Raw genomic sequence first — 17,073 nt, 5'->3', positions numbered from 1 at the left:
ACCTACAGCACTTTAAACTGGGATGGGATTAAGTACTGTAACATTTGAAGTATTACACATTACTAAAGGTTCTAAATGAATTACCAAAATGGCTGCTTTTTCTGTAACCATGTTCTTTTTTCCTTGTAGGAATGAGCCTGGGCTGATATCTGAGCCGTGGCCATAGATGGTAATGTTATGGCAGTTTTATAGCACCCAATGTAAATGTTTGAGAAAAACAGATGACACGTGGAGTCCTGACTAAACTAGTTTGGATATCACTTTGACATTTAAGGACAAAAATCTCCAAGCTTTCCTGCTTCAGCAGCTAACAATGACGTTCACTACCCTGCGCTGGGTGGTATTGGTGGGCTTCATTGCTCTGACCATTTGTGGAAACGTACTGGTTTGTCTGGCTGTGGCCACCAGTCGGCGTCTGCACCAGATTAGTAGCTGTTTTATACTATCACTGGCTGTGACAGACTTGCTGCTGGGTTTGCTGGTCCTTCCGCTCTCTGCCATGCTGGAATTACGCAATGGGAGATGGCCTCTCGGAGGTGTTTTTTGCAACATCTACATCTCTTTGGATGTGATGCTCTGCAGTGCTTCAATCCTCACTCTACTAGCCATTAGTGTTGATCGTTATCTTGCCATTTCCAGCCCGCTCTGCTATCCCAGGAGGGTCACACCTAGACGGGTGGCGATCACACTGACTGGAATCTGGATGTGCTCTCTGGCTGTGTCCTTTGTGTCTATTAACCTAGGCTGGAACACACCTAACTTCAGAGTGCAAAACCTGGACTGGGTCATGTGGGATGAAGGAGAGGAAGGCAGGACCTGCCGCTATGAATGGAATAATAAGTATGTGCTTCTCAAAGCATTTGGAATCTTCTACCTCCCTCTGCTGGTCATGTGTGGAATGTACCATCGGATATTTTGTGTTGCACGAGAGCAGGTACGTTTCTTCACTTGGGTAAATGACGTGACAATTATGTCCCGATCTATGTATATTATTCAATTCAAACATGCAATGATTTGAATACACATCTTCTATGATGGACATGTTTTTAATTTCTGAATTAAAATTCATTTTGTATTTGTGTGGGGGTATAAGAATAAAGTAAAAGAAAAATGTCAGCTATTGGTTGCCAAAACGACCATTGTTAATGCAGGGCATGTCGGGAATCTGAAGCAAATGTTTTGATAGCTCCACAGAGTTATTTTATACAAATTATTCTATAATAATTCAGGATAAAACAACTGCCCTGATATCATAATGAAGAAAGATGTAGAATGTAGAAAGTTAAAATATTGAAAAGAAAACCTTATTAAGCAGTCTGGCATAATCTTCATATAAATTAAATATTTCAACAACCAAAAAGTCGCACTGCTTAATATTTAGAATAAGTGAAGCAGACTACAAGCATGCATGAAACAGGAAATTACATCATAGAGAGATCAAAATCAAGATCATAATCTTTCTTAAAATATTATATAATTTGACATTTTTGTGTTGTAAAATAAGTATATTTAATTGAGTAAATAATGAAATTTGCATTAAAAAAAGTTTTTAGCTTTAGTTTTTACACTAAGTGACAGAATTCACTAATTTTAACATGTTGATGGTATTAAATGTTTTAACAATATGACACAAATATGACTAAAAAGAGTACATTCCAAAAAAAAAAAAAAAGGCACATTCCAACACTATTTTTTTTTTTTTTTTTTTTTTTTTTGTGGACACTTATTTGTCATTGACCCACCTCATAACTATTGCATTCCCCCAGAAAAGGCGAAACAAAACAAAAAAAAACACAATTTCTCTGTTCCCTGTCTCACTCTCTCTTCATGTCTCACTTTTAGGTGCGTCGTATACGGGCAACCACTCCATCCTTTGCTCAGGCTGCCAATGCAGTTGCCACTGCGCGGGAACACAAAGCCACAGTGACCCTGGCAGCTGTGCTTGGTGCTTTTGTCATCTGCTGGTTCCCCTATTTTACCTACTTCACATACATGGGAATGTGGGCAGAGACCCATCCGAACAAATTGACTCACTCTATCGTTCTTTGGTTGGGATACCTCAACTCTGCACTGAACCCCATTCTCTACCCAGCCTTGAACCGGGATTTCCGTCGGGCATGCGCACAGCTGCTCTGCTGTAGACGCAGCAATCAGGATTTGCCTTTTGTCTGAACAATGAATGCCCTTCTAAATGAAACATACTCATAGCTATTCAACGAAACATGCAGTGGATACTGTAACGCAAAGTTGAGATGTTGCCCAGAGAGAAAAAAACAATAGGTGTCGGAGGAAAAGATGCACGAGAGACGGCGTATTTTCCCTGTGTTTAATAAAATTACTCAAACGTCACACTCATCCGCATACATGGGGATTGAGTGAGAAAAAGTATACAAACAAACATCCAACTCTGGTCACAAATATAAAAGGTAATAAAAGAAAGAGTACAAAGGTCGGTAGAGCGGTTATCTCTTCTCCTCACCTGTCAAATGATTACTGACACTCAACGCACATGCACAGTTCTCATTTTACCTCAGATTAACATAAAAGCACAAAGTGGCCGTTACAATACCAGGACTCATTTCAGACTTTGAGAAAATAACTGCATGAATGCATAATACATTAAGTATGCTAGAATCCCAAAATGAAGATAATGGCCTGCAATGACTCTTGAATTATAAAACCAGATTCAACAATATACAAATGCTACCTAGACATTCCAAATGCACTAATATTTAATTATTAGATTGACATAGTTGGCAATAACATCAGAAGGAATAGGAAGTCTTCATCTACAGAAAATAGATACTTCCACATGGATAAAATGTGTGCATTGCATGGAAATATTTATGCTTGTTATCGCTCGTGACTGACAGCCTCTGCTTTTCTACAACACCGAGGCCATTTCATTAGTGACTTTCAACCACTGTGGCAAAATTCCTTAAACTTCTCAACACATAGCTTTTGCTTTTGACAATGCACAAAAAAAAATAAAAAATAAAAAGATTAATGCTTTCTTTGCCTAAGTTGTGACTGAGTGGCCAAGACAAGTGTTTAGGGGGGGCTCATCCCACCCCTGTCGACTTTAGCAGTTAACTGTAACGTTATACAGAGATGTATCCAGTGACGTACTGTAAAATGAGACTAATTTGAAATGTTTCAAATAATGTTTTATTTGCTAATGGTATTTCAGTCAAAACTTTTGTTACATTTACATAATTTAATTTGAAATCAATGTGGTCTTTCATCCACTGTAAAACAGAAATGCTCAGCACAAACCATTTTCCTTTTTGGCTTTTATTTATTATATGCTAAATTAGCAGGATAAAAACAAATCTTTTGCGGATTAGCCCGAAGATTAAAAGAGAACCATGAGATTAAACCAAAATCAAAGGTTTGGACAAAGCCTTTCTAAGGATAACATTACTGTCCTCTCATTTTTTCCCTCATTCTCATTTGCCACAGTAAAGATTATTGCAATCATTTATGTAATTCCTGCTAGTACATATTTTACACGTTATATACTGTACCACTCAGTTCAACCTAATAAAAATAGCAACAACAACAAATTACTACTGGAAGGTGATTAAGTATTCTGGGTAAGCCTGTACATCATTGAAGATCACAAACATGGTTGGGTTGCTTTTGTTGTCTGTCACACTGTTATAAAGATCAGCACTATTGGTGCTCTTCGCAGGGGGAACAGGAAGGCCTCGTTTTCCCTGAGTGAAATCACCAACAAGCACCCTGGCGAGGTACATGCGTTTATGTCCGTTGACATCAGGATTTGAGTAGCCTTGGGCTGAGTAACTCGGGTCCACAGCAAAATATGAACCATTCCCATACATGGCTCCTAAAAATAGAACAAGAGAAATATAATGTTGGTTTAAAAGAAAAATTGATACAAGTGCAAATAAAGTTTATGCTGGATTTAACAGTGTCGAGAGCAGGGCGGGGCCAAAAGCCACGGGAGCAGAGTGAGGACAGTGAAGGGTGAAAGAGGACAAGGCCTGGGACATTTTAAGTTGTTATTTGATTGTTTATATGAGCTGTATTCTTGCTAACTGCCACTCTTTTCACTTTGTTATTTATGTTTATTTTAGTATTAAAGTTTACATTTAATGTTTGCCGGTTCTGCTTCCCTAAACTGAACTTTGTAACAAACTAATACCATGTGCCCCAGCGTAGCTGCGATTGAAGCCATGGTGGTTGATCTGATCTGTCTTATCAGGGCCAGTGCCGTGGAAGAGACGCTGTTCATTGTTTTTGTGGTTGTTTTTGTCTTCCAGTTCCTCCTTTTTGATCATGTAGTTTCTCCAAAGTGTGCTGTTCTGAACTCTTTCAATCTAAAGACAAGAATAAACATTCAGCTTAATAAAACATTACTATTACACTATTACTATAGTGCTAAATTATAAAACCAAAACCTTTCCAAACTAATAAATACACATTCCTCCTTCTCCTTAGTTTAGTCTTACTTCAATGATGTTAGAACGTAGTCGGGTTCTTCTGAACTCTTTCTCCACTTCGTCATATTCAGTCGAGCCTGCTGTGAGTTTTACAAGAACAACCGAATTTCCTTTCATGTCCTCCCAGTGTGAAGGCAAAGAACTTCGAGCTGCAGCTGCATCTATGGACAAGAACAAAAACATGAATAACTAATCTTTGTACATGATGGCCTTTGGATCATTGTCTAAATGATAAAATATTCATACCTTGCAGATCTACTCTATTTAGTTCAATCCTCATTCTCCCTCTTCTGGCTTCTTTGCGTACTAAATCGGCATCATAATCATCATTATTAATCTTGATTCTCACTGAAGGTTGCTGGTTCTGAAAGGCCTTTTCCAGGTCATAATTAGTCAGCATATCAAAGTCTATGATGCTGCGTCCATTCTCCTGATATTGCCACTTGACTACACTGCTGATCATAAATGCCTCACGTCTTCGGGTTTCATTCCTTTCCACCTTGCGGATCATGTCCCGAATACGACTCTCTACACAGTGAACGTCTCTTGTCAGTCCCTCCAATGTGACGACAGAGTCTGGGCCTTTCTTCTCAAGTTGGACACTGACTGTGAACTCCCTCTGCATGCCGTTCAGTATTTCTACATCCTCCTTTGTGAAATGAGCAATGGCTGGATCACGGATTGGGGCGGTCAAATGCTCCCGTACTATCAAGCCGTTGATCATGTCTTTGGCTTCCTTCAGGTCCTCTGGTGTCTCTCCACACAGCTGGAACACAGCTGGCTCAATTTCCTCACCCACCATCACAAACTCTTCATTTGTGGGAGATTCTGAATTTCCCCCCAAAAAAAAGTCTGCAGGTTTGATAGAAAGAAATAAAGATCAATTATTTTTAATTTAATAACAAATTCAGATTAATAGAAAAATCATTATTTTTATTGTTTACTGACCTTTAATTTTGGTAAACAGACCTTTATCCTCCTCTACTTTCTCACCAGATCTTCTGACCATGCTTTGGTGGAAGTCTCCCAACATGTTCGTCTGGAATATTAGAAACTTCACAAACTTTACATGCACTGGTTTCTTTTTCTTCACAAAGTCAACAACTGCATCAACCATTGCATCTGCAACATCAGCTGGTTTTGCACCTCCCTGACCTAAAGGGTTACAGACAAATTTACCAAAAAAAAGAAAATAATCAGCAATGTACTGCAACTACTGTATAAACATAAGACCAGACAAAGAGTCTTACCAGTGCCAAGAGCTGGGAAGGCAACAGAAGTAATTTGGCTTGTCTCACACAACTTCAGAACAGACAAAACGACATCCTTAATGTCAGATGGACTATTGCGACCAATAATATGGATGATGTTTCCACATGGCAGGCGCCCGCCTGAGGTCACAATCTCTGTTTGCTGCGTGTTTGATGATCCCACTATTGGAAAAAAATGGGTTTACCAATAGTATATAAAGTCCATTAGATCACTGTTGACGTATAAATCTAAAAGATAAAATATCAAATTTGAATGACTACAAACCAATCTGTGAACATTCATCTTCCACTTGTAATCCAGCGGCGTCTAAAATGGCCTTTGATACTCCTGGATTACAAAGAGAAATTGGCAGTTACATTGTAATTCTCTTTGTTTGTGAAATTAATTCGAAATGAAACTGAAATGAAGTTTGATTAACCTGCTTTCAGAGAAAAAGTCTGATTTGAGGAGTTGACAATTGCATCCATTTTCTCTTTAGTTATATCTCCTGATGAAACCTCCAGAGTCACTCGACCCAGCTGCATAGTGTGCACCCCAAGAGAGGGAGTGGAAACTTTGCCAACAAACCCTAATTATAAGAAAATAATACAACGCAGAGATGTATGGAAAAAATCACAAAATGTTAACCTGATTACACAATTTAACTGCTCTATATAATTCAATATATTAATTAACTTTTGCTAACAAATTGAAAATATTCTTATAATAAACTTTATATCATACAAACGAAACTGTTTGTCATGTATGTTAAAACTTTTACTATTGACCACTAATCAACATCTGGTTTTATAATTTGGTTGAATAATAAATTAGCTATAATGTATCAGAATAAATATTTTAATTACAAATCTTTGCATTCAGTGAGAACAGCATAAAAATAAGTGGGATGGACATCAGATAAGAAAGTTACCAGAGGTCTGAGCTGACTTGCCAGAATTTTTTATTATAGGCACTGAATATTGATGTGCTCCTTTTGTGATGGGACCTTGGATCCTTTGTCTAAAGATGCTGGTAAAGCACTAATAGATAAAGAACAGAAATATACAAGACAACATTAACATGAGCAACTATGGTAGATTATCAAAATGTAAACAAAAAAAGTGGTTTAAAGGGGGGGTGAAATGCTCATTTTCAGTCAATCTCCTGTTAATCCTGAGTACCTATAGAGTAGTATCTCCAAAAAGTCTTTAGTTTTATTATATTTATAAAAGACAGATAGGCTGTACCGAGTTTTTCCGGAAAAAACCGAGCGTCTGGAGGCGGGCCGTGTGGGCGGAGCTAAAGCTGTGCTAACCAACCTAACAACAACACAGAGGGGCTGTTTACACTTGGCCACTTCATGCGTTTTCTCAGATCGGATAGCTATCTGATTTATCAAAACGATTCCATTTACACCTGGTCACATAAATGTGTTTTTGCGAAACGGATTTAAATCCGATCTTCAATTCCCGCGCTATATGCAGATTTAATGAAGTGCACGTCACGAAAGCAACAGATATGAGCTGCATTTTATTGTTCATCAGCTAAAATTTCAAAATCAAACACCACAATAAGAGAGAGCGGCAACAGCCCTGGTAAGATCACTTCGTTTCTTTACTTTTAATGATGATGATTGTGTGTTAAGCGTCTGCGACTTAGTTTCACTTTGATTTGCGATAGTTTGCACGTTGGATTAATGAATAGATGCTAAGCTGCTCATCTGCAGTGACGCGCGTGTTCCAGTAGCGTCGTCATACCTGGCTATAACATGACATATAGCCTATAACACGCTCTCACACGTTTATATTTTAGCATTTTTGGGAGGAGTACAATTTACATATGTGGTTTCAACAACCAGATGCATTTACACTTGTCCAGTTTCGTCTGGAATGCGGCCCAGACCACCTCCTGAAGTGGTTTGAGCGATCGGATTCAAATCTGTCTCGAATGCGTTTCGGAGGGCATTTACACCTGGTCTTTTCACGATTGGATAGCTATCCGATCTGAGAAAACGCATGAAGTGGCCAGGTGTAAACAGCCCCAGAGAGACATTTTAAGCAGTTTACTCACCGCCTGCAATCGCAAACCTTTATCATTGTGATTGCTCGATCCTTAAGCAAATCCGTCGATCTGGGCTTTGTTTATAAAACAATCAACGTCGAAATGCAGGGAACAAACAGTCTCGCACAACTCCGTTTTTGCCCCGGAAAAACAATCTGCATCCACTGTTCCTAACGCTGGGTTCTTTGGGAATCTGTGCAGGGGTGTCTTGCCCTGGCTGGCAACCAAAAACACACTTCTTTGGTGAGCTGAGCAGAGCGCTTTGATGAGGTAACGTACTGCTTTCGCTCTCTCTCTCTCTCTCTGGTGTACGGGCGCGCGCGCGTCTTTCCGGGGGAAGTGCCCTTAGGACCCATATAAGGAAATTCCGCCCCATCTTACGTAAGACAGAGCCATACTCGAAAAAAACTTTCCGAAACTTGTGACAAACCGGAAGGAGTATTTTTGGAACAAAAATACTCCTTCAAACGTACAACTTAACTTTTGAAACTTTGTCCATGTTTAGCATGGGAATCCAACTCTTTAACAGTGTAAAAAACTCAGTATGCATGAAACAGCAATTCACCCCCCCCCCTTTAACAACAACAACAACAACAATATATTTTGAGATTTTAAAAAATGTGTGCTTTATGGTCCTTGAATCTACTTTTCCTTCACTCACCTGAATGCTCTCTTTGTCAGAAGGGTGCACGATCACAGTTACCTCTTGAAGATTTGTACAGTTAAATTCCTGGAATTCTGTCAGCATGATTCTGGCCACCAGATCTTTAGGAAAGCCAAGATTCCCAGTGCCGATAGCTGGGAAGACGACTGAAGCCATTCTGCAGGAATCTGCTTTTTTCAGGCAATCTCTAATGATCTGAACGAGTACCTTTTAAAATTTGAATAAACACATCTGTTATGATCTTTAAAAAAGGTACAATTGAAGTAAATAAATAAAGCCTACATATGAGGCACATTTGCATTATTCATTTAACAATTTACAATATGCCAGCAATTACTGTTAATAAATAATGTTAATTTATATTCAACATAAAAATGATTAACTGAAAAACAAAAATAAATATAACTTGAGGTAAATTATGTCTCACCCTATCTGCCGAGTCTTGTCCACCGTTCCAAACTGGGCAAACTACATGGAAGACTTTGGAACAATTCAGCTTATAACCATCTGTGATGACCATTTCACCATAATTCAGATTGTCTGAGTGAGCAGCTCTGTTGATTTCTGACTGGAGCTGATGACCTGCAGTCTGAAGGAGTGCTCTGGAGACGGCACCTTTATTGAGGTCCAAGTCCTCCGATATAGTGTTTACAATGATATCAGCCTGCAGGAGAAACTAATAAGTCATTTCTGAAGAGGGAGAATATTAAAAAATAATATATTTGCAGTGTAATATCTTCTCAGGTCATTTTTTTAAATGATTTTTAGATATTTGGCATCCAGTCAAAAAAGACTAATCAGGGCCCAAGCACAGATCATGCGAGGACCTTCTTGGAATTGCTCTGTTTATTAAAAGCTATTTTTCTGGTTTTATAAGTAACAAATAATCTAGAATTCACTTACACGTGCATCCTGGATGTTCCCTGAGCTCAGATTGATTTTTAGTTCCTCTTTTGTAGTTTTGGTCGTAAGAACACTCAACCTTTCAGATTTATCAGATCTGCCACCCGAGCCTGAGTGCGCTTTTTCTTCAAAGTCTTTATTACCCCGGTCTTTGGGACCTTCAAACACTTGGTTTCTTTGGCCATAGTTTCCACGGCCACTTTCAGGATAGCCCTGTCCATAGTTACTATACCCATGAGGTTTGTTTTGCTGAGGGACAGTCATTTTGGGGTTATAAGCAGCAAACTCCTTTCTGACAGCTTCAGCCATGGCTTTTACATTGCTACCATTGTTGTCAACCAAGTGAATCTCAGTTAATGTGCTACTGGAGCCTCTACGGTTATTATCTTCAATGTACTCACACACTTCCTTGGTGATTGATTCAGTGCAAAGTTCAAGAGGACAACCAAATATCCCTGAACTAATAACTGGAATTGCAATGGAGGAGCAGTTTTTGCTCGACGCCTGGTTCAAGCTTTCCCTCACAGCACGTCTCAGGCGTTGCACTGTGGTATGTCGGTCTGAATCGCTGAAGCGAGGTCCAACAGCGTGTACCACATATTTACAGGGAAGACGACCAGCGTCAGTGATGATGGCATCTCCAGGCTTCAGACGCCCATTTACTTTTATGTAATGGTCAGAGTATTGCTGTAGACATGGTCCGGCAGCTTGTAGAAGTGCGGAAGCTACACCACCGCTGTGCATCAGATCTTCATTAGCAGCATTGACCACAGCATCAACACTGAGCTTGCAAATGTCTGCCATCCTGACAGTAACAGTTATTCCACCTGGTGTTCGAACTTCACAAGAGACCTGGCCAAAATCTTCAAAACTGCTTACAGAAAATTCACCCTCCTCTTCCAGCATGTTATCTTCCTGGAGCACCACCACAATTTTTTTTTCCTTCAACAGCATTGAGAGCATCATTTTACCCTGTTCCTTGAAGTACTTCTTTGCTCCTGCCTTTTTAATGATGTGTGTGTCTGTGTAGAGAGCATCTGCCAACCTTTTAAAGACAGTCATAGCTGGCTGGACAAATATACGCTGTCCAGACAGTTTGATCCAGGGTCTCTTTGAATCAAAATTCACTTTCACCTCCTCAGACTTCATTGAATGTTGCCAGTCTTGTGATTTTCTGTCTTTTATGAATTCAACTGCTGCATGTGATTTGACACGAACAGTTTCTTCAATTCTACTGTGTTCTACAATGAAACGTCCTAAGTTCTCACTGACCTCCATCACTGGTTCTCTGAATCCAGTCACTATTATTTTGTCTCTCTGTTTAGAAAAGTTTATAATCACAGATGTCTTTTTGGAAGTATTGAACAATTCTTGCAATTGTTTTTTGAGATCCTGCCACTCTGACATTTGAAGGACACCCTGATCTTCTATAATGAGGTCTTTGGATGTAAGAACCATATTCACCCTCTTCTCTGCCTCAACAAGTGCTTTTTCTGTGCTCCCAATCACAACAACATCTTCATTTTCGATTGTGTAGACAGCAGTTATTCCATGAGATATAAAGAGATCTGTGGACATTTCATCACAGTTCACTGTTCTCAGGAACTCCAAAACTGAACGGTCAATCTTTAAGAGCTTCTGTTTCATGTTTATTTTCTTCTCAAGGACCCAATTCTTGAAGGCAAGAATTTCTGTATGAAGACCTGCAAAAACTAAGCTGTTTATTTTTTTGTTGTAGTCAATGAGCAGGTGTGGAGGAACAGCACTTTTCAGGCCATCTTGTAAAAATAGAGAGTACATGGCAGGAGAAATCTCCATATGGTCTGTCACACTGTTCTTCTCTCTCTCTATTTGATTTGTTGCTCTCTCTATAATTTTCTCCATGATGGGCTTCAGTCCAGTTATCTCATGGGTCATTCCCGCCAGTGTCAGGACACCTTTAGTGTCATCCATATCTGTGAAAACCTTATCTTTCACCAATTCCTTTACATCACTCTCCACTTTAGACCACAAGGGGTGTGACACCGGCCACTCAGACGTTGTGTAGTTTGAGATTATTTTCTTGAAGGCATCACAGGCATTCTTACTCCAGCCATCAATGTGTCTTCTGGTAACTCCTTTCTGTTTCAGTAATGCTGGATCAGGACTGAGCAAAGCTTCAGGTTTGTCCATGTTTATTTGGCAGAAATGTGAGCTCATCTGGTCTTTAATAGAGGAAATCTCCCCTTTTTTGAAGAGGAACTCCCTGATGGCAGGATGTACACTGACTGTAATGGGTTCAGGCAGCTTCAAATGTGGTCTGTTGCCACCATACAAGACTGTATCCAGTGATTTAAAGTAGGGATATATCTTGACTGGAACTCCACAGATGTTATTCTCTTGCTTCAAAACTCTCTCTATGGCTATAAAGAATGAAAGTTGCAGGTACAATGAATAAATGCACTGATATTGTCTAAATTAGGTAAATAAATGAAACCAAATCCATAACTGTAACAGCAAAGACTACCAGCAATTTCACATGTATTTATACCTTCTTCCTCCTGAAAGGTAATAATGGCTGCTTGCTCTGATGGAATTGTGATAACTTCCTCTACTGGACCACCCCATTTCTCAAAATACAGCTCCAGCAGCATCTTGTTGTTGTTGGCCTCAGCTGGAAGATTCTCCACCCGCACACATGTGCTTCTCTCCAGTGCACGGGCCCTCAGATCATTCTTCTTGAACTTATTATGCGTTCTGCTGTCCTCAAGGAACTTTACTGCATCTGTCAGAAATGATAGATAACAGAATGCATTTGATCAGGGGCGCGGGAAGTACGGGTGCTGCAGCACTCCATTTTCACAGGATTGCAAATTTTTGCTAAATTACATTTATTCATTTTTAGCATTTGATAATTTATTTGTGATAAACACTTTATTTAAAAAAAAGTGTTATTTACACATCAAGGAAAACATCTTGGAGCGCTGCTTGCTGGAAGGACCCAGAAGCTGCTCTTTGGTTGGGTTTCAAACTTGCATTTATAGAAAAAAAGATTCAAGGCACTTCTGGTTCAAAAAAGTTAAAAAGCCTTCCTTTAAACCATGGCTCACTCAAGAAACGTTAAAAATAACTAAAACACTGCACATTTTATTTTTTATTTTTATGTCCCATATATCGGTCCGTTGCATTACGATTGCAAGCAGTGTCAATAATGTCAAAAAAGTGATGTGCAGTCAAATATGTGTATGCTGTTTAAACGATTGTTCTCACCGATACGCTTTTTGTGCTTTGTGGAGTTTTGCATGTTTTATAGACTCGATAATATTTCTTATTTAAATGTTGTGAACCAAAACAAACCCCACAGCAACCCCAACCTCAACCTTCTTCCCATGCCCCTGTCAAGTCATAATAGCATACAACAATATATACCAGCAAAATATCAAAGGTGTTAATTTTATAAAAATCTAATTTTTAGATCTACAATTTTCTTCAGTTTTCAAATTTCCTCCAGGCCAAAAAGACCATCACATAAAGCTTAAGCAATCAAGATTAAGTTTTTGGTGCAAAAGAGTTTGACTAACTGAAATATGCTTACATTATGATAAAAAAAAGTATGTATATGTTATATGATAACTCACCACTGGGATTTTTAAAGGTCACAACTGCTTTTCTTAATTCTGGTATTAATTCCATGGTAAAGTCATTTTCAGAAAGACTTGTAATGTTCTCCACCAAAAGAGTCAAAACATCTTGTTTAATCTCATCTGGAAGGTTCTCCAAGACCACAGCACTTGACTCTTGAGGCTTCTTCACATCCAAATCAGTTTGAGGGGCACTTTGATCTTCAGGCAAAATAAAAGTGAAATATATTTATAAAATATTATTGCAGGATGTAAAAAAGGATGATTAAAAGCATTAAAGGATGATTTTTTTGTAAAGTCAGTTAACAGTATCAACTACTGTTAACCAACAAAATAATGTTTTATATCATTTAGTAATAAATATCTTTGACATTGAAAACAAATGTGTTAAAAAGTACATCAGCAATAACAGCACGATAACCTAACTAATAAAAGATCACATGCATGTATGCAGTCAGAGACCAAAGTCCAGATGATTTACTCACTTGGTTCCTGATATCCACATGCCTGGTCCACCTGAAAGCACAGCATTTACAATCAGTGTTGGGAAAGTAACTTTTAAAAGTAATGTATAACAATATTGCATTACTCCCTGAAAAGTAACTAATAGTGTTACTTTTTATGTAAGTTTTCTCATCTAGGCTGAGCTTGTTTGTTTTTAATAAACATCAACAAAAATGTATATTTTTGCAGATGTAAAGGCCCTTTTAACAATGAATAAGCCTCAGGCTGAAGGAAAGGAAAATTCACATCTGACTGAACAGTAGAGGATGCAGCTCAAACAAACCTTTCAGCTGTGCTGCCATTCTGGATTGCAGAAGAACAGAACACAGGAGAAGAAATGTGATGTTTAACTAAAGTCATTTTTGCTTATTAATATGACTGAATTGGATAATTGAAGGTCAGCAGAAAAGACATTAAATTCAAAGCATATTTTTTTGTTTGTTTATCTGTTTATTTTTGTTTATTATAATTGTCTATGTATATAACTAATTTGTTTATGACCCATTTCTTTATTTTTTTGTGGATGAATTATTTTATTCATTCTAACTGTGTTTAATTGATGTTTGTTGTTCCCTATGTGTGTGTAATGGACTAGTCCTTGGTGTATATAAGTTTCCCCATGTGTGGCATTTGAAAGCCATGTTTTCTTTGTTTAGTTTGTTTGTTTGATTTCTGTTTTAGTTTGATTTTCTTTCGTTTACTATTGTTATGGGCCCAGACCTGACTTTATTTTCAGTCAGTTTTTCAAGTTATTTAATTTGTAACTTTGTTTTTTGCATTTAATAAATAATTTTTGGTTGGAAATCCTGTGTCCTTTGCCCTTGACTGCTTGGTCCCTCACACAAACCAAACTCCCGATTTCGATTTCTCTCAACATGGGGACAGGAGAACTGTCAGTCAATAAATGTGTAATCAAAGTAACTTACGTTATTTATTTTAAAAGGTCCCTCATATTTTGTTGTAAATTTAAGAGTAATGCGTTACTTTACAAGTGAAAAAGTAATCTGATCATGAAACTCATGTTACTTGTAATGCATTACTCCCAACACTGTTTACAATTATGTAAATGATGAACACTATTAAACAAGTTATTTGTTCTCTCTACTCTAGAATTTTTCAACAATATAGAGAAATGACAACCATCTTTATATAAACTCTAAAATGCATCTACATCTCAACCATAACTGAATTAATATTTTGTGATAGACCATTTTGCTAATTTTGTTTGACCTGCAAAGGATTTGATTTTTTTAAGCCACTAAGCTCAGGTTTTATTGTAAAAGCATTGTGGTCTTAAATCTGCATTCTGCAATGTCTACTCACCTTTTGTCCAGTGCTGTCTGCCTGTTCCTCTACATCGCTGGGTTTGTACACTTTCAGCTTGATTTTCTGACTGTCAATAGTAATAAAGTGTTCTTCCTGGGAGAGTACGGCATCTCGGACTTAAACACAAACAACCAGACTTAGTCAGATACATCATCACAACACTTTAAGACAAAGAACATACCACAATAAACAACAACAACACAGAGTTGTCGTTACGTGATAGGCTGTAAGCTCACAATTCTTACATGTGTCCCAAAATTCAGTCAGGATTTTGCTATTATTCTTATTCATTACTTGCAACAAGGTATGCAAATGTCAGGTTTAGCCTTGTAAGTATTCATAACTTTTTACTTTTCTTTAAAAGGATAACAACGGTGGCTATAAGAGTTATCAGAAGATTCACAGATTAGCCTATAGGCTAATTCGTGAAAGTTTATCGCACTTTGTGTTTGAACCTGAAATTACATTACATGTCTCGACAGCTTTATTACATTACTAAACAACACAAAACGTGTTATTTTGTTAACATATGTTATGCCTTTGTGTTTAGCACTTACTGTCAGATGATTTGAACAGAATCGTAGCAGAGTTGCTCTCGCCATTATATTGCACGACGCAGTCTCCTCCCTGAGATTTCTTCTTACTCTGAAAGTGAATATGAAGTTTATTTTTCACACTTTTAGCGTGTTCAGTTCCCCAGTCTCCCTCGACAGTGAGGGGATATTCGTCCATCGTGATCGTTCTGGTCAACGAGGAAATGACTTGCGTGTCAGTGTTTATAATCACGCCCGCCTGCTTATTTTCACTTTCGTTTCTCCGTCAGTTTGTCATGAAACCGAGAGTGTGGCCTGTTTACAACCATAGACTGTAAAAAATAGTTTACAACACATGAACGCTAGTGCGATTGTTTATATAAACTTTGATCCGAGAACAGTTAATAAACGCAGTGGTATGCGTATTATATTAACATTTAACTGTAGCATTGGGAGCCGTCTGGTGTTCCAGCAAACTTTTACTTATGTTTTATTATTAAAAGACAAACCAGCATAAACACATCGCTAGACAGAGTGAACATCTTACCATTTATAATTAATATTCTGCTTAAATGATACTTTGGGAGCACTGTCTACAGCAGCAGGATTTGAAAAACCTCTGCAACTCTGAAACAATTAATTATGTTAAACAAATAATTGATTATATTCGTTTACCTTATATATATATATATATATATATATATATATATATATATATATATATATATATATATATATTCTTTATTTTGTTTTATATATATATATATATATATATGTGTGTGTGTGTGTGTGTGTGTGTGTGTGTGTGTGTGTGTGTGTGTGTGTGTAATGTGGGACAGGATTAGTTAAGTGATTGACAGTTGTGGTGTCCTATCAGGGGGGAGTATGGTCTATTTTTTAATGCGGGTTGGCTGTATCCTGAGATGCGTCACGTCTTTGCTCCGCCCCCTCGTGCGTCCATTCACTGGAAATTCAGGTATGTGATTGTAGCGGCTGGTTTAAATCCTGTGTTTAGAACTCTACTGATGTTGTCATCTCTTCAAATTGTAACTTTCCCTTAGCACTTTTCCGACGGTGCGCTTGAGTGTGTGTCTCAGAGTGAGTGTCTGCTCACCCTTCAGGTATGTGCTGCTGTCTCTGTATGCAGTGATTGGGTGCGGTATAGCAATAGAGTCTTACCCCAGCTAATCGGCGGTTTTGATGAATGCTGTAAACAGTAGCGTTAGCCTGTGGGAATTATATGTGAGGGATATCCTCTTGTGGTAAGTGTTATGTAAGATGGCTGGAAAATTGTAGTAAAATGAGCATTAGTAACATCTCGCTTCCTTTAAGGCTTTCGTGAGGCGTGGGTCTTTTCTCTCGTCCTTCGGACCGTTCTTCTCTATCTCCCTCTCGTTTCTGCAGTGATTGCGCTTGGTATAACCTGAGTCCATTTTGGAGAACCACGGTGTTTGCGCTGTGATCGCGCCGTGGGCCAGCAAACACGTCAACAGGATTTGTATCGTCTACTTCCTCTTTTTAGAGTGACAAAGTTATAACGTTAATCTGACTATTAGTGTATGAGAATCAGTGTGTGTGCGTTGCACCAGCTCTATTTTTTTGTTGTTTTTTTTTTTAGTTCAGCCTTGTGTATTTTGTTTAGATTTTTATCTAAGTGTGTGTCATTGTGGACCTTGATTATTGTATGTGTAATTTGGCTGTGATATTTTCTTTGTTTATTATTTGGGGGTTTTATTAACTCAATT

General features: G+C 38.2%; 2 protein-coding genes across 3 annotated transcripts; one reads left to right on the top strand and one right to left on the bottom strand.

Moving 5' to 3' along the window:
• Nucleotides 1–313: 313 nt before the first annotated feature.
• On the top strand, nt 314–2,173 carry hrh2b (histamine receptor H2b; the record flags this gene model as incomplete). Its single annotated transcript, XM_079860999.1, has 2 exons — nt 314–934; nt 1,843–2,173. The coding sequence occupies 2 exons, from the start codon at nt 314–316 to the stop codon at nt 2,170–2,172; spliced, it is 951 nt and encodes a 316-aa protein (XP_079717125.1). The 3' UTR covers nt 2,173.
• Nucleotides 2,174–3,278: 1,105 nt separating this feature from the next.
• LOC307152395 (protein mono-ADP-ribosyltransferase PARP14-like) lies at nt 3,279–15,607 on the bottom strand. 2 transcript variants are annotated; one of them, XM_079860978.1, is made up of 17 exons: nt 15,353–15,607; nt 14,793–14,911; nt 13,451–13,481; nt 12,963–13,166; nt 11,876–12,109; nt 9,346–11,747; nt 8,870–9,106; nt 8,440–8,649; nt 6,649–6,757; nt 6,157–6,306; nt 6,003–6,065; nt 5,717–5,899; nt 5,415–5,621; nt 4,713–5,318; nt 4,476–4,627; nt 4,169–4,343; nt 3,279–3,850 (listed from the first exon to the last, which is right to left on the bottom strand). In XM_079860978.1, the coding sequence occupies exons 1-17, from the start codon at nt 15,525–15,527 to the stop codon at nt 3,570–3,572; spliced, it is 5,538 nt and encodes a 1,845-aa protein (XP_079717104.1). In that variant the 5' UTR covers nt 15,528–15,607; the 3' UTR covers nt 3,279–3,569. The 2 variants fall into 2 exon arrangements, with proteins under 2 accessions (XP_079717104.1, XP_079717105.1); XM_079860979.1 differs by having other exon boundaries at nt 6,670–6,757.
• Nucleotides 15,608–17,073: the final 1,466 nt, after the last annotated feature.

The sequence above is a fragment of the Squalius cephalus genome (genome assembly GCF_949319135.1).
Source record: "Squalius cephalus genome assembly, chromosome: 24".
In the NCBI taxonomy this organism is placed as follows: Eukaryota; Metazoa; Chordata; class Actinopteri; order Cypriniformes; family Leuciscidae; genus Squalius; species Squalius cephalus.
The sequence above is the reverse complement of the archived record's forward strand: the minus strand, read 5'-3'. Positions and strand labels throughout refer to the sequence as shown.

Coding starts and splice junctions, on each gene's coding strand:
- LOC307152395 (XM_079860978.1), bottom strand. CDS start 15,527: ATGGACGAATATCCCCTCACTGTCGAGGGAGACTGGGGAACTGAACAC. Junction 6,307..6,648: donor CAAGTCAGCTCAGACCTCTG/GTAACTTTCTTA, acceptor TCTTATAATTAG/GGTTTGTTGGCAAAGTTTCC. Junction 4,628..4,712: donor AAATAGAGTAGATCTGCAAG/GTATGAATATTT, acceptor TCTTGTCCATAG/ATGCAGCTGCAGCTCGAAGT.